The following is a 20,854-nucleotide window of genomic DNA, read 5'->3' as shown; positions in this document are numbered from 1 at the left end:
TCCCCTGGTGTGATGAGGTCCGCCCCGAGTTCCTGAAGGCTCTGACGTTGTAGGGCTGTCCTGGTTGACACGCCTCTGCAATGTTGCGTGGAGATCAGGGGCAGTACCTGTGGACTGGCAGACCGGGGTGGTGGTCCCCATCTTTAAGAAAGGGGACCGGAGGGTGTGTTCCAACTACAGGGGGATCACACTCCTCAGCCTCCCTGGGAAAGTCTATGCCAGGGTGCTGGAAAGGAGAGTTCGTCCGTTAGTCGAACCTCGGATACAGGAGGAACAATGCGGTTTTCGTCCTGGTCGCGGAACACTGGACCAGCTCTTTATCCTCTCCAGGATACTTGAGGGTGCATAGGAGTTTGCCCAACCAGTCTACATGTGTTTTGTGGACTTGGAGAAGGCATTCGACCGTGTCCCTCGGGGTGTCCTGTGGGAGGTGTTGCGGGAATATGGGGTGTCTGGCCCATTGCTACGGGCCATTCGATCCCTATACAACCGTTGCAAGAGCTTGGTTCGCATTGCCGGCAATAAGTCGGACTCGTTCCTGGTGGGTGATGGGCTCCACCAGGGCTGCCCTTTGTCTCCGGTTCTGTTCATAATTTTTATCAACAGGATTTCTAGGCGCAGCCAAGTGGCGGAGGGCTTTCGCTTTGGTGGCCTCAGAATCTCATCTCTGATTTTTGCAGATGATGTGGTTCTGTTGGCTTCATCGGGTGAGGGCCTCCAGCTCGCACTGGAACGGTTCGCAGCCGAGTGTGAAGCAGCGGGAATGAGGATCAGCACCTCCAAATCTGAGGCCATGGTTCTCAGCCGGAAAAGGGTGGAGTGCCCACTCCGGGTCGGGGATGAGTTCCTGCCCCAAGTGGAGGAGTTCAAGTATCTCGGGGTCTTGTTCGCGAGTGATGGGAGAAGGGAGCCGGAGATCGACAGACGGATTGGGGCTGCAGCTGCAGTAATGCGGACGCTGCACTGGTCCGTCGTGGTGAAGAGGGAGCTGAGTGTAAAAGCGAAGCTCTCAATTTACCGGTCGATCTACGTCCCTACCCTCACCTATGGCCACGAGCTGTGGGTAGTGACCGAAAGAACGAGATCGCGGATACAAGCGGCAGAAATGAGCTTCCTCCGAAGGGTGGCTGGCCTCTCCCTTAGAGATAGGGTGAGAAGTTCGGCCATCCGGGAGGGGTTCAGAGTAGAGCCGCTGCTGCTCCACATCGAAAGGAGCCAGCTGAGGTGGTTCGGGCATCTGACAAGGATGCCTCCTGGGCGCCTCCTGGATGAGGTGTTCCAGGCATGTCCCACCGGGAGGAGGCCCCGGGGAAGACCCAGGACACGCTGGAGAGATTATATCTCTCGGCTGGCCTGGGAACGCCTTGGTATAAAAGCTCCCGGCCCAGACGGTGTGTCTCCTGCCACCCTCAGACACTGTGCAAACGAGCTGGCCCCAGTGTTTTCTGGCATTTTCAACTCCTCACTGCAGGCATGTCATGTGCCTGCCTGCTTCAAGTCCTCTACCATAATCCCTGTCCCCAAGAAACCTAGGATCACTGGACTAAATGACTACAGACCCGTGGCTCTGACATCTGTGGTCATGAAGTCATTTGAGCGCCTAGTTCTCTCCCATCTCAAGACCCTCACGGCCCCCCTCCTGGACCCCCTGCAGTTTGCATACAGAGCCAGCAGGTCTGTAGATGACGCCATCAACATGGCCCTACACTTCATCCTGCAGCATCTGGACTCCCCAGGAACCTACGCCAGGATCCTGTTTGTGGACTTCAGCTCTGCCTTCAACACCATCCTTCCAGACCATCTCCGAGGCAACCTTTCCCAGATGAATGTGCCTGATCCCATCTGCCGGTGGATCACTGACTTCCTGACGGACAGGAAGCAGCATGTGAGGCTGGGAAAGAATGTCTCGGACTCTCGGACCATCAGCACTGGCTCCCCTCAGGGCTGTGTTCTTTCTCCCCTGCTCTTCTCCCTGTATACTAACTGCTGCACCTCCACCCACCAGTCTGTCAAGCTAATCAAGTTTGCAGATGACACCACCGTTATTGGGCTCATCTCGGACGGGGATGAGTCTGCCTACAGGAGGGAGGTTGAACGTCTGGTGTCTTGGTGCAGCCACAACAACCTGGTGCTGAATGCCCAGAAGACAGTGGAGATTATTGTGGACTTCAGGAAGCACACAGCTCCACTCCCCCCCATCATCCTGACTGACACCCCCATCACCTCTGTGGACTCATTCCGCTTCCTGGGTACTACCATCACTCAGGACCTGAAGTGGGAGCCCACCATCACCTCCGTCATCAAGAAAGCCCAGCAGAGGATGTACTTCCTGAGGCAGCTGAAGAAATTCAACCTGCCAACACGGACGATGATGCAATTCTACACCGCAATCATCGAGTCCATCCTCACCTCCTCCATCACCGTGTGGTACGCTGGAGCCACTATCAGGGACAAACAGAGACTGCAGCGTGTTGTGCGCTCTGCTGAGAAGGTGATTGGCTGTAGACTCCCATCTCTGCAGGACCTGTACACCTCCAGGACACTGCGGCGTGCAGCTCGGATCTCAGCTGACCCTTCTCACCCTGGATACAGTCTGTTTGACCTGCTCCCCTCAGGCAGGAGGCTCCGGTCCATTCGCACCAGAACCTCTCGCCATAAGAACAGTTTCTTCCCCTCTGCTGTTGGACACATGAACAATAACCGTATGACTGTTCCCACCACTAACTCATGACCCTACGCTGTGTTCACTGCATGATTCCATGTTTTGGCACTGATCACCACCTGCACTCATGTATATATCTTTCTACGTAGCACTTTTAATTCTTATTCTCATGTATATATCTCATGTATATCTCATGCATATATCTTTCTACGTAGCACTTTTAATTCTTATTCTTACTTTTATTTTTTCATGTCTATTTAAGCGCAATTTATGACAGCATGTTTGCACTGAAGCACCGCAGCAATTTCCTAATGTTGTAAACCTGCTCAACATTTGGCAATAAAACCCATTCTGATTCTGATTCTGATTCCCCCGGATAAGCTGGAGGAGGTGGCTGGGGAGAGGGAGGTCTGGGCCTCTTTGCTTAGGCTGCTGCCCCCGCGACCCGGCCCCGGACAAACCGGATGAAGATGGATGGATGGATACAATGGGATAAAAATAGAATACAAATGCTTTATACAACTAAGTAAAAATACAACTTTGCACTTAGTCTTATTGCACATGTGTGGGTTTGTGTGGTAAATGGTAAATGGCCTGTATTTGTATAGTGCTTTACTAGTCCCTAAGGACCCCAAAGCGCTTCACACATTCAGTCACACACACATTCACACACTGGTGAATATGTGTTTGATCAGTTAAAGTCTTTGTTGTGGAGTCTGACAGCAGTGGGGAGGAAAGACCTGCGAAATCTCTCCGTCCCACACCGTGGGTGCTGCAGCCACTGAAGGAGCTGCTCAGTGCTGTCACAGTCTCCTGCATGGGGTGGGAGATGTTGTTCCAACAGGGATGACAGCTTAGCCACCATTCTCCTGTCACTCACCACCTCCACTGGGTCCAGAGGGCATCCTAGAACAGAGCTGGCCCTTCGGATCAGCCTGTTCAGTCTCTTCCTGTCCCCGGCAGAGATGTTGCCGCCCCAGCAGACCAGACTTTAAGTGACTTGTCAGGGGAACAGTGGTTTAAATCACCCAGAATGAACTTGGGAGAGTCCGGTGATAATTGTTCCAGTTGGTACAGATTGTTGGTGAAGTACTCTGTGGCTTTAGCTGCATCAGCTCTGGGGTTGATGTAAACCAAGATGATGAAAAGCTGTGGGGATTCTCGGGTGAGGTAGTAGGGGCGCAGGGAAACAGCCAGAAGCTTGATGTCTGTAGTGTACAGTTTGTCCCTCACAGTGACTGTAGAGGACCAGCTGTTGGTTAAATACAGACACACGCCGCCGCCTGTCCAGACGAAGAAGTGGTGAAAAGCCATCAATGTTCAGGAAAAGCCGGAGGCCGGGCTGCAGCTGCAGCCGCAGCTAGATGAGGGAGTCCCTGGTGTAGGTGAGCCTTGGGGTCATGTCGAGTGTCGAAAACAAAATCACAAAAATTTGGAAAAGGAAAATAATACAAATATACTGAGTAGACGGTGAAAAACAACAACGAAAACAGCATTAAAGTTAGAAAAAGAACGCAAAACTAATCAGCTGACTGGCCGGTGGACGGCAAGAGCAGCGACCCAAAACCGAGACAGTCCGACCTCCTTAACTAACTCAAAACAGGAGAAAACTGGTGATCAAAAGAAACAGCAGCTCACCCTTACCCACTCCAATCCTCATCTCTGTTTTCATACTTTTTATTTAGACTTTTTGTTTAGACTATTTAGACTATTCGGGTTTCCCTTAAAGCCTTATTTAACGCACATGCTGTGGCTAACTCCTCTGCGATTTCCATTCACCTCACATGGCCGGCCATCCTTCACACTGCTCAGCCATTGCTGGATCTGCCCTATTGGACTTCATTTTTATCCGACCTTTCCAGGTCGGATAAAGTGATTTTCAAAATGCTTTTTAAAATGGAGATCCCACTCCTCATTTCAAAATCCACTTCCCTTTCCTGTTTGCTCAGGGATTAACATTTGGATTAGCTACTTCATTTTAAAAATCCTGCTGCAATGCAAATTAGCCACACGGTAAGATGTAAGGAGCTCTCTGATTGGTTGGACCAATGACTGTAGAAAGTCACTGGGTTGGACAGACACAGGCTGCCAGCCTGGATTTTTCTAGCTCATAGCTTCGCCCTGCTAAGAAGCGTGTGTGCTTCTACAAAGGCCGTTCAGCCTCAGGATTTACACTCGGCTCGACACAGAAATGTGAAGAATGAAGGGACCCTGCGGTGAAACGGAGAGCTCAACCTCTGACTGAGTGCCTGTTTATGCTGTCTGACCACCTGTTGAAGGTAACATGGCTAACGCTAGCATCACCACACGTAGCCCCGTTATTTTAAGGTCATCTTAGTTTATGAAAGTTTTACGTCGCAGCTGTACGAGCTAGCTATGTGTTTTGTGAGCTGCTGTGTTCTTCACAAGCAAAGCTGGAAACAGCTCAGACTGTTAGAACCAGCACTGAGGCCTGTTGCATTTATAGTGTTAGAGCAACGGCTGCAGCCCACAGCCTTTAAACTAGCGATTAAAATGCTGACCGTAAACTGGTCAGTCCAGATGTTACCACATTACTTTGTGATACTTAGAGTTAAAACAACTGAGACAGGCTGATTAAAATAACAGCTGTCTCAGTTCTCTCATTCCTTATAGGAAGATCACACTACTGTTTTCAGTTCATTTAATATGTGAGTGCACAGATTCATTCTCAACTGGACATAAATGATGATCAAAGGATTCATCATTTATGATGAATAAAGAATTCACCAAATCCCAGCCTCTAACACAGTGTGCTGATTCTTAGCATTGAATGTCCAGTATATTCTAATCAGTACAATTTAAACCAGGGGTCCCCAATCCCAGTCCATGAGGGCCGGTGTCCCTGCAGGTTTTAGATGTGTCCTTGATCCATCACAGCTTATGAATAAATTACCTTCTCAACATGTCTTGAAGTTCTCCAGAGGCCTGGTGATGAACTAATCATGTGATTCAGCTGTGTTGACCCAGGGTGAGATCTAAAACCTGCCAGGACACCGGCCCTCGTGGACTGGGATTGGGGACCCCTGATTTAAACATTCACTGCACCTACAGTATCTACACTTGTGAGGTGCTACAACATGCTGGTCCTGCAGGCACCAAACATCTCCTGAAAAACATCCATAGAAAAGAATCTTTGACTGTCTGAGCTCATTGTCATATTCTCCACACTGCTGTGACCTGCTATATGTTTGTATTCAGCTTTCAGGGCACGCTTATATCACATTCATGTTTTGGGGCGTGAGCCAGTGTGATGGAGCGAGCTGCTCAGACGTGAGAACACAGCGGCCATTTTGGGAAAAAGTGTCTTTTATTTAACCAAAAATGCACAAATATCCAACAGGAAGTGACACGGGGCCTCAGAGAGGTCAGCTGATCAGAACTAAAGTCAAACAACTTCACTCCAAACTAACTGCTCAACACAATCAAAGTGAGCCGACCCACAAGAAACAAAGAGGACTTAAATACTGGCTGATCAGAGCAGTGTGAGACATGAGGGCAACACAAATACCAGCAATCATCCAACAACAACACAAACATTGGCCCCCAATGAGAGGGCTGTGCTGGGTTTGGTCCAATCAGCACTTCCTGTGTAGAACTACCAGCAGCCCTCAGCAGTCACATGGAGCCTTCAGCAGCAGCAAAACAAAGAAATGTGACAAAGACAGAATTTAACTGTGTTGTACAAAAGCTCACTAAATGTGCTCCAAGTAGAACTAATGGATTTCACCAAAGTCCAAATGAATGAGTGAGATATATGAACAAGAAGTGTGAGTCATTATATTTGTGTGTGCAGTGTGTGTGAAACTAACACAACTCATACTGCACCAAAGTGTTGCTGCACGGGGGTCACTCACTGCATAGTTGTGTGTCTGCAGGTGCGCCCGTCACACCAACCATCTTTGGCTGTGGCTGTTCCACAGCTGCAGCTCCAGGGTGAATAATCTGCCCGGCAACAGGCTCTGATAGGCCCGTTTAAACAGTCTGACAGCAGACACGTGATGGTGTCCTACTGTATTGTGCAGCTTTTTAAAGCTCTGAACTTGAGCCTGTGCTGGACTGTTTATAAATCCCACTCCTGCTGAGTTTCTGACCATTACCACCCACTTCTGCTGTTTTTGAGTGTGACCCCGCCCACACCTGCAGTTATACTGTATGATGATATAAGTTTCTACGCACTGAATGTGTCATTTCAGTAGAACAAGAAGAGAAAGTCTCTGAGCTTTTGATCACAAATACACAGCAACAATAATCAGATGTGCAAATATCATATTATTGTGAACAAGAGCAGCTTAAAAACCAAAGAAAACCCTGAGACACATTTCAAAGAAACACATTCAAACTTGCTGAACATCACAGTGAACACGATGGCTCTCAGGACCTGCTGTCTATTTTTAGATGCCCGTTCCCGCCAGAAGCTCCTGCAAGATTGCGTTGGGTCCCAGTCCCAATGCAGGGCTCTACTCTGAACATCCAAAGTGTTTGTAGTGACCAACAGAGCCATCATAGCCTCTGCTGTTACACAGCATCTGTATGTGGAGTTATCAGAAAGCAGCACAAAGCAGAGCTTCAGTCAGACAGATCACTGTGTGCTGTGTAGAGACTGTTGCAGTGGGTGGAGCCTGAATACTGTTAGCTGGTTTCAACTGTGCACCTGTCAGCTGGAAGGGGCTGATGGGAAATCAAAAAATCCCTTTCAGCAATAAAAAAAGAAAAAAATTGTTTAATGATTTTAATGTTTAATGATGGAGGACCAAACCACTTTTTTTTTGTTGTTTTCCTGCTATAATTAAATAACTTTCTGTGAATTCACTCAGTTATTGTCACGGGTTGCTCTGAGGATCCACACGCAGGACTCCGGAGTTGCGATTTAACAGAGAAACATCTCCCACCCCATACACTTCACCAAGTGTATTTACAGGCTGTGCGAGGACTGTGTCTGTGAGGACAAGACGTGAGGGGCTCCAGGGAAAAAAGGGGAATCACACACGTCCACTCCGACCTCTCTCTTTCCACTAGTGACCAGTCGCTCCTTCCACACTTCACATGGGGAAACACGAGGACAGGTCTGGGGAGTGAGAGTCTTCACAACAGTCCAGCGCCGAACAGCAGACCTCCTAGCTCCTAAATACAAGCTGGTCTGATGAGGCCCAGCTGTTCCCAATCCAGGAAGGCGTGGGCCAAGGGTGTGAACCCACCATGAGTTTTGCCCCGGCCAAACAGGAGAGAGAAAGATTAAATAACTTTCTATGAATTCACTCAGTTATGTTCTCACAGCGAGGAAATAACTTATTGTAACTCCGAAATGACAACACAGCCACGGCTACTTCAAGACGGGCGCTTCGCTGCATTTATTGAACGCCGTGAAAACTGCAAACATAAAACACAAAGGCTTTAAGCGCGTCAGTCTATCAAAAGTAACACAAAAGAATTACCTCGTGGCCGCCTGCCACTTCGGAGGTCCTAGAACAATAGCTTTACAGTCCTGTGCATTCTAATTGAAAACATAAAATAATTAGAACACCATACATCACAAATTTTCACAATATTACAATACAGTTATATCAAATACCTTGAACAGCTGGTAGACTAACCAGGCCTTTGCAGATAGCTCGCTGAACTCCTTAGCGTGATTATTAAACGTGGGCTCACAGCCTATATCATCACGCCCAAACCTCGCGATAATAGCGGTGTAACAAAACTTGTTCTTTGTGACAAGATAAACACACCTTTACAATATTGTCCACAGAAATGTACAAGCAGGAACATTTTAACTGCTGGAGCCATCTATTAAACTTCGTTATACATAAGCCATTTCTGTGATACTTACACTTATAACAGCAGGACCTGGTTATCTCACCTGTGCATGCACTGATATTATAACTGAGTACTCATGATGAACTCAGTGATTCAGGGTTTTCCCACACACGGAGCTCAGTTACAAACCTGAATAAGGTTGTTGACATGGCACAACAGGCCATCTCCAAGAAGCTTTAAAAAACAAATAAAAACAATGAGTTTCAATATGTATGATTGTTTTTTGGCTTTTTTCAACACGTAAATGCTAAAATCATCATCATTTATTTATTTATATAGCATTTTAAAAACACACCTTGTAGACCAAAGTACTGTACAATACTAATATGCACATTGTAATAAAACCAGACATAGCAATAAAATTTTAAAAAAAAGAAATAAATGAATAATAAAAAAATAATAATAATATCAGTTACCCACAGAGTTAAAAGCCAGGGAATAAAAATAGGTTTTTAATAAAGACTTGCACTGATGTAGCCTGTCTAATATGGAGAGGAAGGTTATTCCAAAGCATCCAAAGCACAGAAACAGAGAAAATCAACACTTGAATATTTATTAAACCTTTGCAATTAAAAAAAAGAACTTAAAAAAGAGAAGAACATAAATATCCTTTACTGTCCCTCACTGGGTGAGTGTTCCAGCAGCACAGTGACAGGTGTAGGTGGTCTGGCCTGACACTCTGATTACTGTGTTCTCTGTGTTTTGTTATGCGAATGATGAGACGAGTTGACTCTTGCTTTGCCAGCTGAGGCAGGTTTATCCTCCCAAAACTGTTCAAATAAAAACAAATTCAGTGCAGCAACTTCATATGACCGGACGTCTGCATGCACACCTCTCCCCAGCAGGGCCTCTAGACGACTGAGGTGTGACATCACAACAAAGCTCATTATAAATCAAGCTGCTAAAATAATGAAATATACATATAAACATATATAACAAATTAAAATGCACTGCATCGTGACCATATAGTAACAGTGTGAGACAAAATGCACAAGTGGAACAAACAATATTTGAATGACTTCAATTACTTTAACTGTGTTTAATCGCTCTGTAACCGGAACAGGAAGTGACTCTGTGGGACGTCAAAGGTCACACAAGGAAAATAAAAGCTCCCAAAATATAAATACAGAAAATAAATATATATACATATGCATGTCCATAAACAAGACTGACAAATGAAAATAACCCCACAGGATGGATCTTTGGTGAGATACAAATGATCTTTTTAATACACCTGTTACACATGCATGGAGCATGCAGATTCACAAAGAAGTGAAGAATCTAAAAATAAAAAATAAGAAGTGAGAGACTGTACAGAAAGTAAAGGAAAGAAAAACACAAATATCTACCTGGTGTATCTTTACCTCAAAGTGACTCATGGAGTCTCTGTCTGTGTCCTCAGTTTCCCAGCATGCCTCAGCTGTGGAGCTGTATGAGGGGGACTCGTTCATCCTGCCCTGTCAGTATAACACTTTCGCTCTGACTGACCCCACAGTGGTGTGGAGTCGCTCCGACCTCAGTCCTCCAACCGTCCACCAGCGTCAGCTTCAAGGAGACGAACTGAAAGATCAAAACCAGCGTTACAGCGGCCGAACATCCATGAAGACTGACGCTCTGGAAACTGGAGACCTCAGCCTGAACCTGACCAACCTCCAACTGTCTGACAGCGCCACCTACACCTGCTCCGTCACAGACCTTAGATATGGCTACATGAAACTAGGCGATGTACAGGTGCAGGTCAAAGGTCAGCAACAAACACTCGGTTTTATCATTCAGATAAAACTTTATTATTTTACTGCTGAAAACACATGTTGACTACAAGTATCTTGGCTTGAGGTATATTCAGTAAAATATATCATTACATTCAGTCAGAGGTCAAAGGTCATGTTGTTCTTTGTGTTCCTCCACAGAACGGTTTCCATCCTGGGCCAAAGCTCTCCTGGTTCTCCTGATTCTTCTTGTGGTTTCTGGAGGTCTTTTATTTTATTTCTGTCACTATTTCATGTCAGGTGAGTGTCTCCTCCTACACTACCCATAATGCCGATGGTCAGCAGGTGTCCTCTGGTGGCTCCTTGACTGTGACTCACACAAACTTGTTCCAGAAGCTGAAAGAGTTGAGAGTTACAAACAGCTGATACAGAGAGCTGAAGAGAAACTTCCAGGTTTGTTCCAGAAGTCAGAAAACCTCCTTCAGACTCAGTCATTGATCAGTGAAACAGCTCCACAACATGACTTTACTAAACAGTGAGTGTGCTTCACTGCATTGATCTGACACAGAGGCTGCATGTGGACAAGCTGTTCTTCTTCTGTGGTGGTAAACAGCAGCTGACATGGAAACATGCTGACAGTAAATGTTCCTCCTTTTGTGTCAGTCATTGATCCCCCTGTTTCTCAGGTTTTAATGGTCGAGTAGAAGAATTATTATGTATCAATTATGTATGAATTTAACAAAAACTGGAGGTCATCAAGGTTGTTGACTTTAAGACATGCTGGTAGTTTAACTCTTATCTTTTCTCATAGATTAATAAAGCTGGGTTTCATCTGCATATCAGTGAAAATGTTTACAGTGTTTTCTTATATGTTATAAGAGAAAAATTTATAATGTGAATAGAACTGGTCCCAGTACAGAACCTTTTGGAACTCCATGACTAACGTTTGTAACTGAGGAAGAATCCTCATGAATCTATGAGATGGATATGACAGAAACCACAGCAGCATAATTACTTTACTGTCAATGTTTTCTGGTGTATCAAATGCAGCACTGAGGCGCAGTACAGAGGTAGGTTTACTGTAAGGAGGCCATCAGATGATTATTAAAAAATGTTACTACAGCTCATGTTGTGCTTTGTTGTCCTCTCAGTCCCCCAGGTGGAGGTGGATTCAGGGGTGGAGTCTGTGCTTCGTCCTCGCCTGAACGGCCACAGCGCTGTTATGCGATACTACAGCTCCGACTCAAAGGATGAGCTGCGTGTTAGATACCTAGACGGAGAAGACAGCGGTATTGTCGTCGTTGGAATAAATCGACCAAAAGCCAAAAATGCCATAAACAAAAATCTTGTGAAAATGATGTTTGAAGCTGTGGAGGACATCAAGAAGAATAAAAAAGTGCGCAGTGTAATTTTATGTAGTTTGGTTCCTGGTATATTTTGTGCAGGTGCAGATCTGAAGGAGAGGGCCAAGATGCACCAGAGCGAAGTGGGACCATTTGTATCCAAAGCACGAGCCCTTATTACAGAGCTAGGAAACCTGCCAGTACCAACAATTGCTGCAATTGATGGTGCTGCCTTAGGAGGAGGCTTGGAAATGGCCCTTGCTTGTGACATCAGAATTTCCTCCAATACTGCCAAAATGGGACTAGTTGAGACTAAACTTGCAATTATTCCTGGAGCAGGTGGTACACAACGTCTCCCTAGGGTGATTGGCGTCTCTCTTGCCAAGGAGCTCATCTTTGCTGCACGAGTGGTTGATGGAACACAGGCGCAACAAATGGGTCTTGTCAGTCATTCTGTGGAGCAGAATAACAGTGGAGATGCTGCCTACTTGAGGGCTCTGGAGCTCGCACGGGAGATTAACCCCCAGGGCCCAATTGCAATAAGGATGGCAAAGTTGGCAATTAACCAGGGGATAGAGGTGGATTTATCTACAGGTCTGGCAATAGAAGAGGCTTGTTATTCCCAGGTGATACCAACCAAAGACCGTTTGGAAGGCTTGTCTGCTTTCAAGGAGAAGAGGCAGCCTCAGTACAAAGGGGAATGAAGTGATCGTTCCAGAATCGATCAGTTCTGCCTTCAGCTCTGCTGCTGTTCCACTGCTTCCAACATAAATTATGGGTCAGACTAAACTCGTCAACACATTAGCCCTTAAATCATAGTTGACAGCTGGACCTTAGGGGTCGTTGTGGCTGGTGTTTCAGGCTAAAGCACTTTCTGACTTTGTTAATTCTATTCACGTTTATTTATATAGTGACAATTTATGACAGCAGTCACCACAAGGTGCTTTAAATTTAAAGTAAAGAATTTACAACTAATCACATTAAGATTTGGAGAAACAAAGCAAACTAACCCAGCTAAGTTAAATGTGTCCTGCTGTGTTCATGTCTGCATAAAACAGTTTTTGATTCCCTTTACCAAAGTGGAGTGAATGGAGACGGTTTGATTTCTTACTTTTGGGGCCTCAATGTGCTAGTAACAAAAAAATCCTTCAGATTAACTGGTTAAAAATCATTAATTGTTTTTGGTGCCAAATTAATCTGAATAAAAACTTATCTCAACTCTATAATTTACCAAAAAAAGATCTGAGTGACTTGATTACTGGTCAGAGCTTGACACTTTTCCCCATAGCAAATAGCAAACATAAGCTAAACTATTTTGTTTACATGTCATCTTTACTTGCTGCCCAATTTTGTTACTTACTTAAGACAACATCATATTAAAGTGTTTTTTGTTTTGTTTTTTTAATATAAACATTCTTGAAAAATATGAGGGGTGCTTAAAGCTTACATCGCCTGAAACAATCTGAAATCGGCTTGTCTTCCTTTACAGCAACTTTGTTCCGATTGGCTATCCCTTGAACAGCACAACAGTGTGTTGTACTTCTCTGGTGACGGCCAGAGCCACACCTGAGATAACGATATTAAGGATATCAGTTCTGACATCATACAAGGCTGTGTGCCAGACCGTGGGGATGTGAGGAATGACGACCCAAAGTGCAGGACTTTATGATGAAGGCAGTGCGTTTATTTACAGTGGTGTAATGATCCAAACAACAATAAATCCCCAGTGCGATCCCAACTCCCGTTCCGTGTCTTCTTCTCAGTGCCCGTGCTCCGTGTCTGCGCTCCCGTGAAACTTGTGCTCGCTGCTCTCCCGTTCCCGCACTACTGCTGGAAAACCACAAAGGCAGCCCACGGAAGACCTCCGGCTCGCTGAGGTCTTCCATGGGCAGGACGGGCTGCAGGTGGCAGAAGAGGTGGCAGAAGAGGTGGCAGAAGAGATGGCAGAGTGGTGGCTGCAGACAGATGAGACGATGGTTTCACAGCAACTGCAACAACCTCCAGGAATCCAGAGCTAGCTGAGGACTCCAGTTCAGTCCTAGGGGAAGCCCTGGAGTGACGAAATGTCTCATGGCTGTCAGGCTTAGATAAACTAAGCTCAGACACAGGGTTCTGCAACCCATCAGCAGCCATGAACAGTTTCTGGACTCACAAGTTCTTTAACATGAACAACCTCAGGAGTGTTTACCTTCAGTCTCTTCTTCTCAATCAGTACTTCCTTTCCTGCCTTATCTCATCCATCTTAACCCTCTCCACCTCTGCAAGCCTCTTATTCTCTGCTTCTACACTTATCCCTTCCTCCTCCACTCTTTTCTGCCTTTTTTCCTCCTTCATTTTAATAGTCACAGGATGGGAATTAGCAACATTAGCAGAGCCCAGTTTACTCACCGCAGCATCCGGACTGCTGGAGTTGGAAGCAGGGTGGAGGCTGCCATAGGTGGAGCTGATGGCTGAACTTCCTTAGTGTTTGTTGTCTCTCCGTCTTCAGTTAACAAACAAAAAGACGGAGTGGGTAAAGACAAATGCCCGGTATGCCCGATGGCCAGTCCAGCTATGCACATGTAAATGAGCAGTTTAGCTCAAATCTGGCAGGTTTCCATCTTCTGATTTTATCCTGATGTCCATGAACATGAACACTGTCCCTGTCAAATAAATCCAGATACAAAGATCAGATCTACTGAGCATCATCAGCGTGTCAGCCGCTAACTGCATCTTCAAATAAATAAATGTGTCTGATCAGCGGTGATAAGAGGAGAGACGCTGAGTGAGAGAAACTTTAAAAACTGACTGAAAAAATTCTTCTTGGCTTCATTTTTCCTTCCAGTCTGAAAAAACTTCCATTTAATGATTTTGGAGAAATATGAGACATTTGAAGACCTTCGTTTATTTGAATCTCAGAGTTTTTAACGAGCCACAGCAGCCCTGAATAAACACTTGAATTACTGTCTGAGCTGCTGCAGTTTCCTGCTGTGTCCACTGGGTGTCAGTAAAGCTGCAGGTGTCTCACCTGTGAGTCCAGCTGTGGGGAAACAGTCCAGCTGCTGCTTCTGCCTCCAGCTGATGAAACATTTCATTCCTTTTATTGCTGATCTCTCTTTATGAATCCACCTGAACTCGTCTGATCCTGGAAACCTTTCACATCTCCAGAAGAAGCTGAAAGGATCCGTGTTACACAACGTGGCCACTTTAAGTCCATTAAAAGGATCCAGGAAATAGTCAGAGCCCAGAAACCGTCGGGGGAAGTGAAAGGTGTGTTTTCTTTGATGACGTCACCAAAATGAGAGCTTTGTACAAACAGGAGAAAGAAATGTGCCAGTTTATTAAACACGTCTCATTTCAACTTCCCGATGAAAGTGTCGCTTTGAAGCCAAAACCTGAATCCAAGACTGAGGTGTGTTTTTGTTTCTGCAAAGTTCTTCCACAAACTCAGGTTTTCAAACAGCTGTGACAGCTGCCTCTGTGTCAGTAAGTCTTTGAGCTTCTTTATCATAATATCAGCAGCCTTAAAAATAAAGACGGACTGATGTGGACGATTATCAGTAATCAATGAGACTGATCACTGATATCTGGAGCTGATGTAGATTTAGAAACAAATCAAATCCAGCAAAGAAAATGTATTTTCTGTTGTGGCAGAAACGGTTGGTTTCAAACATCTGATGATGTGTTCATGCTGCTGTGACACATCTGTACTCACAGCCAGCTGCAGGGCTCAGGCCTGCTTAGCCTCTAATCTGCTGGCAGAGAGCTAATAATCTACTAATAATCTCACTCATACGTTACAGGATGGCTGACAGTGAACATCACAGCAGTTGTGTTACTGAGGTATAACAGGGCAGCACTAACCATGAATGTGCATCAGACCAACTCACCAGAGGAGTTTGTGTGATCACAAATAACTCCTGGACACAGCCTCAAAGTGACTCCTCGCTCTGACAGCACATTACACTCATCAGTCTCACTCACACACATGTTTATAAACTCATCATAACTACTTTGAAACAAAGTTCCAGCACACAGAGGAAAATCCACAACTGCAGTGTGTGGCTGCCACGCCCACATCAACATCACTGTGGCGTGTTCACTGACCACTAAACAGTAGGAAATGTCACTCAGCAATGAGAGCTGGGTCACGCTGACATCATGGTTGTGTTGTGTGTCCGTATGAGTGTGAATCTGCTTCAGTGAGGAGAACATCACAGTCCATGCTTCCTTCAAACAGTCCACAGACCCGTCAGGTCTGAGCGTCGGGACATTTCACGCTTTTTGAAGTCAGCTCTCAGGATTACAGCAGCTCATGGATGTCATCAGTTTCCTGTTCTGGTGAGTTCACAGCAAACAAAGTTCCTCCTCGTGTTCCTCTGTGAATCCAGTCGTGCTGGAATGTGTGACAGTATTCCCACAGTAATGATGTCATTTCTACAGGAATTGGTTTTATAGAAAAATCCTGATATCTGACAGCTCATGGGAAGGACCAAAGGGAGGAGGCCAGATATGATAGCTCAGCAAAAATGTTCTATAACAAAAGTTTAAAAAAAACATCACTACAAGATGAGGGGTGGCATCAAACTGTTGATAAAAATAAGACCTTTCATATTATGTAACTTTTGATCACCCACCCATCCCACGTGACCCTTGATAGTTTACTGGAAATGCAACTTTTCTTCCGTAAATCATCACTAAAAAACCTGAACATTTCAGGTTTCAGACTGCATAATCAATCTAACTAAATAGAGGTGAATTTTTTCTAACTCACCCTGGAAAATTGTGGGGCGTGGCCGTCCTAATCCAGCCAGATGTAGCCAGTAAAAGGTCTGCAAGGCCTCACCCAAGATGTACCTCTTAAGTATGTGCACTGAGTTGACCTTTGAACCATTTTTAATTGAATATCTGACTAATATCAAGCTAATATTACTAATATCTGTGTTTTACAGACCATCTCAGGACTGAAATTCTAGTATTTAGACGATTACTTAAAACAAATATATATGTGTCTCTGTATGTTTCACTGATACAGTTTATGAATAGAGCTTGCTGCTTTCATCTCGAGCCTTTCATCGATATAAGGCAACTTATGGCTTCAAGAAATACCACATGACACAGTGATGACCAAAACGCCACAATTCAGAGTTTAAAATGTGGATTCCCAATCCAGTGGGAGATATTACTGTGACTATGTCTGTGTTTTATACGCTCTATGGGTCAAACAACAATATATCAGTCCTGCTTTTTGCCACTTCTCAGCACCACTTTTCCTGGTCAGTCAGCAACAGAACGGTTTGGAAACAAATCAGTTTTCCAGAAGTGATGAAATGTTTTTCTTCAACTAATAGCAGCAGCACTATACTTGATCCACTTATGTATTGGGGTTTAAAAAACAAAACTAATGACTGGATATGTGTTTGCCTTGCGAGCACAGTTTTAGTTTAGGAGTCAAATGTAATCATTTAGTTCTTAAAAATATGAAAATAAAGTGATTGAGTTACAAGCAGACTGTCCTGGGACAAAAGAAACTGATTGTTACAATTATTATGGTACTACTTTATCTTAAAGGCGGTTTAAATACCATCTCAGCAGTAAGGTCCAATTGGAGACGAGAGAGGGTGTCATTGTAATCCTCAACCAGAAGAGGATATGAAACAAGCACAAGTATAAAAATATGAATTACCATTACGATTTACATTATTCTATAGATCTATATGGACATTAATAACAACATAAACAACACAAACTATACAATAATACTTTGACAGATGAATCAGCATCAACAAGCTGTCAGTAATAACACCTCATTGCATTACATGCATAACAGCCAATCTCAACATAATTAACATAACATGATGTTTAATTCCTTTCAACTTTGATCCTTAATCGTTGCTCATGTTTTACTATTTCTGTGTTTACATTAGATGTGAATTTTTTTGGACGTCCCCCAAAATTTGGAAGATGCATTATTTTCTATTTTCTATTTCTACTGTGAAGGAAGTTCAACACAGCCCGGCTTCCTTTGAGGTAGTTGGCTCAACAAAACCTAAAACCTCATATAGCGATAACCGATATCAGGGCAGCTATCAGTTATTATCAGTGTTGAGTTCTCCTTCAGGCTAAAAACGGGTGTTTAATGATCTCTATGAGTGCTGGCTACTCCAGCCAGAGACATTACATTAAAGTCTATAAAGAACATACAATTTAATTTATTATTCATTGAATTCATTGTAACTACGTAAGAGCCAGCAGCAGCAAATAGGCACACTGAAGCCCGGTGATTTGCTGGGGGGAATAAAATAAAAAATCAAGATCACTTTCCTGAATAAAAAGGATTCCATGACATTGCTCTGGAAAATAAACTTTGTGGATCTTGAACATGTAGCTTGTACATCTACATTAAACCCATACTTTTATTGAATATATTGTTTGCATTCATGCTGTACTCGTAAAATGACTCAGAGCAAAGGTGTCTAAATAATTTAAAAGCTTTCTTAAATGCATTTTTTCAGACTACCTTTAAGATTACCATAAAGACCATAAAACCACAAATACAGACGTGACTTTGGGGCCATTTGGTCACGACAGGATGGACGTACTGTTGACTTGGAGCTCATGTACAGACCAGTCGATGCAGAAATATCAGAATTCACAGAAACAGAAACGATACCAGTTCTTTCAATAGACCTACTTCATTTTATTACACACAAAGACAGAGGTTATACACAAATAAACAGTTGCAAAATCAAAATGGCAAAATATAACAGATCTGAAGACTGATCTGGATTACTCAGAAAGAAAAGAACAAAGAAAATCAAAGACACAACGATGATTTAACGCCCACATTTCATGTCCGCTTCACTTCTCTACTCTAAGCCCATACATGGCATATAAACAAAAGCGATGCACTTACTTCCTAGAACTACTTTCTCTACTGACACCATTTTCTACGTCTGGGTACGGTTTTAGATTTAATATGTAATAACTTGCTCTATAACATGTTAATTAAATGAACCTTTAATTAATATACCAAAAACAAAGCAGAACAAACACACATCAAAATTATTAATACAACATTTTATCAACGTGGCTTTAAAATTGACAACAAATGCCTGCAGAGCCTGTTACAAGTATTTTCTAACAGTGTGCATTGAATCGGAAAAACAAACAAAACTAAAGTCAATGAAGAATTAAACTCACAAGATTATTTAATTATTTAAGTACACTTTGCTGTGCTCATTATCAGCTCTGCATTTAAGTAAATTGACTTGGTGTGATGATTTATCACACAGTGACCCTTTATGCAGCACCTCTGTTCATCCTCTGCCTGAAAACACATTTAGAGCAGGTGTCAAGTCTTTAAGTTCAAATCATGATCATTTGGGACTCTGCCGGGTCCAACAGAGCCAATGGCTAGTAACAAAGTTTATCGGGAAGTTGACTGCGTGCGAGTGTGCGAATGACTTATTTGTTTCTGAAAATTCTGCATGATAAACACTTAAATCTTGTTTTTTCTCAATTTTTTTAATGTCACGTATTTGTCTATACAACTTCTTGGTCTTCATTGCCATCTGCTGGATAGTTTGTACAACTACAACTAGTGATGATGGCAGTAATAAGCAAGAAGCACTCAGGGAGCCCAAACTTAAGCCAAGGCAGCTCAGTCCCTGGGCAACATTTACTTTTAAGGGGGTAGCGTTGTATTTTGTCTATGTCCATTTCCTTGTCTTTCTTCTTTTTACACATACTTTAAAATTTAAAGTGTGGTAAAAATAACAGATTTTGGGGTCAACTTGAAAGAAAGACTGATGTGAAATGTAAACGTGAGGTCAGAGGTCAAGTGTGAAATATTGAGAGACTTTATATAATCATTCCCAATATTTGCTATTTGTTATCAGTACAAACAACGGCAGTAAGAAACATAGTTTAAATAGCATTATTATCACTATGACCTTCAGATCAATCTACTGACATGTTGCCCTCCTGAATTTTGAGCCTCACATACTTTCCCGCCTGTCTTTTCTGTAAAAAAGCAGCTTCATCTTCTTCCTGAGCTTTTCTTCTGCAGCGACATAGAGGAATGGGTTGATGCAGCTGTGCAGCAGAGCCAGGCAGTGGGTTGCAACCAAGGCTGTGTTTAACGACCTCCTCGTGTCACAGTCATGCTGTACCAAATCAGCCCTCAGCAGTATGTCTATCACCATGGTTATCTGGTATGGTGTCCAGAGGAGCAGAAACGCAACCACGATGGTTACGACCACCCGCATGGCTCGGTGCTTCTGGAAACCGTGAGTGAGCAGCAGCCGTGAAACAGTGATGCTGTAGCAGGAGATCATGACAATCACAGGGACCAAAAAGCCAAAAACACGAATGAACCCCTGAATCGCGAGCCTCCATGCGGTAGAGATGCCAAAGCGAATGGAAAGAGTAGGCAGAGCAAGGGCACAACCGAGAACCCACACCACTGTGCAGAGGATCCTGCTGCACATCTTTTGGTGACTCTTGAGTGTCTCCCTGGCGCGCACAATCACAAGGTAACGATCGATGCTAATGCAGGTGAGGAAGATGATGCTGGTGTAGAAGTTCGCATCCATGACGATGTGGAGGAGTTGGCAAAGGAGGTCTCCTAAGAGCCATCCTCGAGTTAGTGCTGCAACACAGAACTGAAGCGTTAAAGCCAGCAGTCCATCTGCTATGGTCAGTTGGAACAGGTACACATCTGATGGAGCCAAAATTTCTTGGCTGGTTCTGATCACCCATCCTACCAGCAGGTTTCCGAATATGGCCAATACAGAGATGACTGTGAAGATGACGCACAGGATCACAACTGCTGTAGGTTCCAAAGGTTCATATCCACATACTAAGGTATCTGGATCTGGAGAGAATGATTCTCTGGATTCGTTGTAATCATAGGAATAATTGTTCCGAAAGAAATCATCTTCAAAGACAAATGACATGGCTGTGGACAGAAAACAATGATATTTTAACCATAGCAATAAAAGCAATGGTTTAGCCAAAAGTAAATATACAAAAAACAAAAGTCAAGCAAACTGGAAGTGTATGCACAAAAATAAAGAGATGACAACACCAACTTCGGATCTTATCCTGAAAATGATGAAGACTTGACTGGAAGTCAGGCACAAGACATCGCAGCTCCTTTTTCATTTTGATGTTTTCATTTGCTTTGAAGTTTCTGATAGATGCTGATCAAAGGATTTTAGGACCATGAACAGCACACACTGTTTTCAATGTGATCGCATGAGCTGTGCTCTAACACCCGTTTTACTGGTGAACCTACACAAATTCAGCTGCATGAGCTTTGA

At 44.0% G+C, this 20,854-nt stretch overlaps 2 protein-coding genes across 4 annotated transcripts in view; one reads left to right on the top strand and one right to left on the bottom strand.

The window, feature by feature from the left end:
* The window catches only part of LOC120730781 (methylglutaconyl-CoA hydratase, mitochondrial-like), a 40,594-nt gene extending 27,307 nt beyond the window's left edge, over window positions 1–13,287 (top strand). For 2 of the 3 annotated variants that reach the window (XM_040027264.1, XM_040027263.1), the window contains 3 exons: window positions 9,900–10,241; window positions 10,408–10,506; window positions 11,358–13,287. In XM_040027264.1, the coding sequence (XP_039883198.1) occupies window positions 9,900–10,241; window positions 10,408–10,506; window positions 11,358–12,253 (1,337 nt within the window). In that variant the 3' untranslated portion in view covers window positions 12,254–13,287. The remainder of the gene's footprint in view (window positions 1–9,899; window positions 10,242–10,407; window positions 10,507–11,357) is intronic. The other variant, XM_040027265.1, reaches the window with a different exon arrangement.
* Window positions 13,288–17,947: 4,660 nt separating this feature from the next.
* On the bottom strand, window positions 17,948–20,516 carry LOC120730782 (C-X-C chemokine receptor type 2-like). The gene has a single exon (XM_040027266.1). The coding sequence runs from the start codon at window positions 20,486–20,488 to the stop codon at window positions 19,529–19,531; it is 960 nt and encodes a 319-aa protein (XP_039883200.1). The 5' UTR covers window positions 20,489–20,516; the 3' UTR covers window positions 17,948–19,528.
* Window positions 20,517–20,854: the final 338 nt, after the last annotated feature.

The sequence above is a fragment of the Simochromis diagramma genome, unplaced genomic scaffold, assembly GCF_900408965.1.
Source record: "Simochromis diagramma unplaced genomic scaffold, fSimDia1.1 OVJJ01000446.1, whole genome shotgun sequence".
In the NCBI taxonomy this organism is placed as follows: Eukaryota; Metazoa; Chordata; class Actinopteri; order Cichliformes; family Cichlidae; genus Simochromis; species Simochromis diagramma.
The sequence above is the reverse complement of the archived record's forward strand: the minus strand, read 5'-3'. Positions and strand labels throughout refer to the sequence as shown.

Excerpts from the sequence above, each read along its gene's own strand:
- LOC120730782 (XM_040027266.1), bottom strand. The coding sequence starts at position 20,488 with ATGTCATTTGTCTTTGAAGATGATTTCTTTCGGAACAATTATTCCTAT.